This window comes from Geospiza fortis, unplaced genomic scaffold (genome assembly GCF_000277835.1).
Source record: "Geospiza fortis unplaced genomic scaffold, GeoFor_1.0 scaffold962, whole genome shotgun sequence".
In the NCBI taxonomy this organism is placed as follows: domain Eukaryota; kingdom Metazoa; phylum Chordata; class Aves; order Passeriformes; family Thraupidae; genus Geospiza; species Geospiza fortis.
The window spans coordinates 378,083-383,543 of NW_005054620.1; the positions used below are offsets into that span (position 1 = coordinate 378,083).

Consider the following 5,461-nt stretch of genomic DNA (forward strand, 5'->3'; position numbering starts at 1 on the left):
ATCTTTGGGAGAGTGTTTCAAGGGAACAGTGCTTTAAGGGCCTGAGTACAAACTTCCCTTTGGCAGCAGGTTTTGGATGCACGAACAGAGCAGTTACAGACCCCAAATAGTTTGTTCATCAGGGCACTTTCTTGCCCTCACTCCTTCACGCCTATGTTTTAAATGGACTTTTCGTTCACTGGCAAGAGATGGAGAAGCTGTGCAAAATGAGACATCCAGCACCGCACTGGGCACTGTTGGGCCCTTTTCTCCAGGCTTGTCACTGCTTATGGAGGAACATTTATATTAATTTAAAAAAAGAAGTATATTAATCTTTGAATAGCTTCTGTAGGTGCTGCTAATACAAAGCATTTCAAACAGAAGAATAGACAAAGGAATTTCACAAAGGATTGTCTGCAGGAGTGAAAGAAACACAGGTCCCTAAACACCTGGAGAGCTTTTGCTTTCCTATCTGCTGCAGCTCTGGCAGCACGCAGGTCAAATTCAGCAGAGTGGAGCACTGTGTTAACTGTGCACTGCCCTCAGTCCCCAGGCTGGAGAGTCCCTCAGCATTACTTGGGGCATGTCCCAGGCCTGGCAGACATTCTCCCTATGTGCACATCACACATTTGCATGCCAGGGTGCCCAGCCTGAAGGGAGCCCACACTGAGAAAAAACCAGGCAAGTATGTGGGCAAGGCACTGAAAAATGGTGTGTGCAATGCTCTGCATTTGTGTGTCACATACGTGGTGTCACAAAGGCAATAGGGCCTGAATAGAGTGTACTGGCAGGTCAGAAAAGCCCAAATATGATCTGAGCAAGGACAAATTACTGGATTAGATCCCTTTTATCTGTGGGGTCACACTTCACAATGCCTACTCCTCTCACAAAACGAGTCCACTAAGCCTAGTAATGGACATAACCAATGTTTATTTGTACCGTAGTTAATAGCTGTGCACAAGTGATCCCATTTACACAAAATCAAGGCAAAGAACCCAGGTATGTTCCAGTGACTCTCAGGACTAGGGAGTCATTACTTTTACACTCTTCTGTTATTATCTGTTCACTACTATTTTCTTGTGGAGTAAGTCTCAGACAATATCCTCTAAATCAGGCCTGTGAAGCACAACAGATTTATGCCTGCTGAAAGAAAATAGTACAGGGTACTCTGCTATTAATATGTAAAATCTGGAGATGAAGTCACATCTGTATGATAATCTATTTTGGTGGACCACATGTTCTTAAATCCTGGCCTTGCTCTTTTAAACTATTAAGTCTGTCATAAATATTTGATGATGAACAAGCTTATAAAAGCTAAATGCAAAACATGAATAGAGGGAGAGCAAATGTGTGATTTAACTTTTAATTAATTACCAGCACCTTACACTAAAGCCCATTTTCTGTAAGAGGCAAAAAAGTAACAAATTTCTTCCTCACTGTAACCTGATCTAAATGATCAGCATTGCATTTATTTGTATTTTTTAAAGGAAAAGGATAAATTGTCTAGAAACAAGAGAACCAGGAAACAAGAAACAAGGTAGAACAGTCTGGTTTTATTACCATATGTAATCAAGAGCTTTTATTTCCTATCTCTCCTCCTTTTTCTTTTCCTTTCCTGCCTTTTTTTTCTTTTACAACCGACATTAAGTTGTGAATCACACGTTAGGGGGATGTGGAAATGAAGGGAAACTGGTGACATCACAATACTTTACAACTTTACAACAAATGAGAATCTGAATTTGTTGCATCTACGAGTGTATAGCAAGGGTGGAAAGCAAAGGCACACATAGGTTCATGAATCCCTCAAAGCAGAGGGTGGAAGAGAACTGGGGTTGGGAAAGGATGAAAACAGAAGACCCACCGAATACAAAATGAACATTTCAAGGTCAACCCAGTAACTGTGTGTATTTTGTGAAGGCAGATCACTGCACAAGCTGTTGCCATGATTATCCATCTCTGTGTTTTGGGAGAATGTTTTGAGGGATAATATCAAGGGAACCCTGCTTCAGGGGTTGGAGCTTGGTAAAAAGGTGTTGAGTTGGTTATTTTTTAAAAAAAAATTACCTTGCTACCTACTGTTTTCAAAGGGTTTTCAGTTTGTTTTTATTAAAACAACAACATTGCTTTGGATACAGATCTATCTACTCCAGTCTGCATAGTTCACTACGGGTGAACAAAACTGTTTCATAAAAGAAGCCATGATGAAATGAAAGAACATGCAAGCACCCTTGTTACACACATTGGTGTAGACCATCCAGACCTTATATATACCATCTATAAGCTAGTGGACTTAAAATCTGTCTTTTCAATCATTCTGAAACAAAACCAAAACCCTGAAAAACAAATGGAAGTATAAAATTTTAAAAAACAAATTGAAACAGAAACAACCACCTTACTCAAACATACTGTTCAGTAGATATATATATATATATATATATATAAAAAGCTTAGAAGTGATCCCCATCATTTTTCTACAGTATGTTGACACAGTTATTGTAACAGATTAAAAACACAGCTACGTTTTGCATAAACTGAAAGACTGGAAAGGAACTTACACACCTGCGTGCGCACACACACGCACACACCTGTGCGCACACACACTCCCACACTAGCTACATGCACAGTCACACAAAAGAAACAAAGGAAAAAAAAATCCACGTTTTTCCCCAAAGAAGTATATGCAGCTTCCTTCTGGAGCAGCAGGTAGCTACAGCAGGAGCCTGCCTGCCTGTCCTAGCTCCATGTGCCCTGCATGCTGCAGGATGTGTGGCTGGGCTTTCTGCAGGGCTTGGCCCCTCTCACCCGTGCTGTCCCCAGCGAGGGGATTTACCAGCTCCATGGACAAGGGTGTTAGTCATTTTCCTGCTGCCAGTGGGAACGATCTCCACGCTGACATGCTGTAAAGGGGAGCGGGAGGTGGGGGAAGGCAGAACCCCCAGTGCCTTGGGAGCATCACCACCAGCGGGTGGTTTTGAGAGAGGACTTGGCACAGCTAGAAAGTCAAATTTGGAGGGTATGGTGCTAGCCTAATTTCTTTAGGAATGTGGGGTTATGAAAACAACCACCACATTCTTCTTTCAATGTCTTTAGTCCAGTTTTTGAAGGGGCTTGGAGGAGGAAGGATCAATAAATATTTGCATTACTCAAAGGGGAAAAAGAAAAAGGTTTTACATACTACAGCTCACAAATATACACAACTGAGGGTGTAAGGCACAAATTTACATGTGGAAGAAAACAGGCTATTCACAGATATATTCCCACGAAAAACCCGTGTGATAAGACCATAATTTATGCATGGTAACAGCCGGCATATTAGCTAGTTCACACTGTTTGAGGATTTTGTTTGCCGTCTCACATGCAAGGTGAAATGAGATGGCACATCACAAGCTGGTGCCTTCACAGAAAGTATTAGCTACTGACAAAGCCATGTTGATAGCAATGGTGCACAGATGTGCAGCTTTTAAGTTTCTCTTGCAGCTGCTTTAGAAGTTATGAACTTGCGGTATTTGTTGCTGTCTTAGGTCAGAGGCCCAGCCAGCTAATTAGCTGAGAGACTTAAATAGATATCCCCTTTTTTGTTCAGCTAACCAGGCAGTCCAGGCACAAAGTTCAGAAATCCAGCTCCAACTTATCTAACTCAGTGAATTTCTTGGAAAAATAAAAGAGTTCTAGTTACTCCAGTTAATGGGTTTCACGTTAAATAGGTATAACTTTCAAGGTACTTCTCTGAAAAGCTGCTCACGGGATGATAATGTAGGTCAGTTCCTTAAGAAAAACAAAAGTTGAACAATAAATAAGAGGAGTTACTTGTGTTAACAGTCACATGTTATTCGTTAAAAGAGAAGGGTAGCAGAAATCTATGACATAGTTTGCCCAAGCTGGCATTTAACTGCTATGACCAAATGACTGTAACACTGAAGGGCATTATTTCACAGTACCTGCTAGTGGTAAACCTCTGCCATTGTTAAGTCAGAGTTAGCTTTATCAATTGATTTTTTTTTGGTTTTTTTCTTCCTTTTTTAAAAGTTTTTTTTTTTTTTTTTTTTTTTTTTTTTTTTTTTTTTTTTTTTAATTTTTGTTTTTTTTTTTCTTTTTTTAAAATTTTTTTTTTTTTTTTTTTTAGTTCAGGAATGCGCTGTGCAGTTAGGGGCAGGGGGTGAAATGTCACAGTTATTTTCACCTGTGTGCTTTTGGCTCAATGTTTTTGATGGAGGGTTAGTCTTTTGAGCTAAGAACTGGCAGGCTGTGGGAGTGAATCCTGCAGTTGCAAACCTTCAACCATGGGTCATATGGCTGGGGTTTAAAAAAATATTCCACTTTTCCCAGAGAGCAGAAATCCAACACATCTTCAGCTTGCAACAACTGTCTTCTCAGAGGAGCAAGTGATAACAGTTGCAGAACACTGGCTTTCAAGGGCAACTTCTGCTTCATTGCCATCCTCCTCCCACTCCCCCTCCCCCTCTGATTATGTACACGCATCGTTGGGCTTCATGGACGTGGAGAGCGGAGCAAAGGAAGGTTTGGGAGGTACGTCTGGCTTTAGAGAGGGCGTGCGTTTCAAGCCTGACCTTGTCAGGGAGTTGTAGGCAGTGAGGCTCGGCTGCCGGGATACAGTCACAGCCTGTGCCTGGGCAGCGTGGACCTGTATGGAGTCCACTCGCTGCGGGGCCGGCGGCGGGTTGTCACCCCGGCCGAAGCTCTGATTGCGGGACAGGTGGGACGAGTTGGAGGAGTTAGTGTTGTTTCTTTTGAGAGTTGATGCCTGATGACTTCTCGTGAGTGAGTTTGTGGGGTAGCTTCTCTTGTAGTCCACGTTGTAAGCAGAGGAGTGCATCTCCAGCCGCTTGCTCAGCCCGCTCTGTGACAGCGAGGCGCCCGGGGGCCCCAGGGAAGCCTCCCGCTGGGGGACTTTTGGTGGCATGCTGTCGAGATTTTCCACCAGGTTAACTCCATGGCTGGGGCTTTTGCTACTGAGGTGGTCCTTGATAGTTTTGTACTCAAGGGTGGCATTCTGGTCCTCCACAGACATCTGAGCCCCATCGCTCATTTTTGGTTGGTCAACATACTCATGCTGGTAGCCTTGCTGGGCTATGGGCAGGACCACAACGCTGGGGATGTGGCTGGGAGAAGCCCTGAGCGGCAGGTCAGTTGGTATCACTGGTGAGGCCATCGAGGGGATATCTTTTGTGCAGGCATTGATGAGGTTCTGGTTTCTCTCCCATTCCCTACTGCCTCGGCTGGGCTTTCTCTTCTGCTGCAGGGTTGGGGTGGACTCCGGGGTTGGCAGGGCAGCCAGGTCCAGATGGTGCTGGTCAGCTTTGATCAGCATCTTGGCAGTGCTGCCTGGGGTAGCCAGCTTGCCATTGTGCATCAGAGGCGTGAGGATAGCTTCAGGCTTTGGCTCCTTGGATTGGGCATCTCCGAAGAGGCCACTGAGCTTGGAAACACTGCTCATGGAGCCGCGGCGGGAGTGGGTGAGCTC

The 5,461-nt window shown here is 43.9% G+C and overlaps 1 protein-coding gene across 1 annotated transcript in view; it reads right to left on the reverse strand.

Annotated features, from left to right (window-relative positions):
• Positions 1-4,106: 4,106 nt before the first annotated feature.
• Positions 4,107-5,461, reverse strand: part of SEMA6A (semaphorin 6A) — a 48,404-nt gene continuing 47,049 nt past the window's right edge. Inside the window, exon 14 of the mRNA XM_005430352.2 lies at positions 4,107-5,458. Coding sequence (XP_005430409.2) covers positions 4,445-5,458 — 1,014 coding nt within the window. The 3' untranslated portion in view covers positions 4,107-4,444. The remainder of the gene's footprint in view (positions 5,459-5,461) is intronic.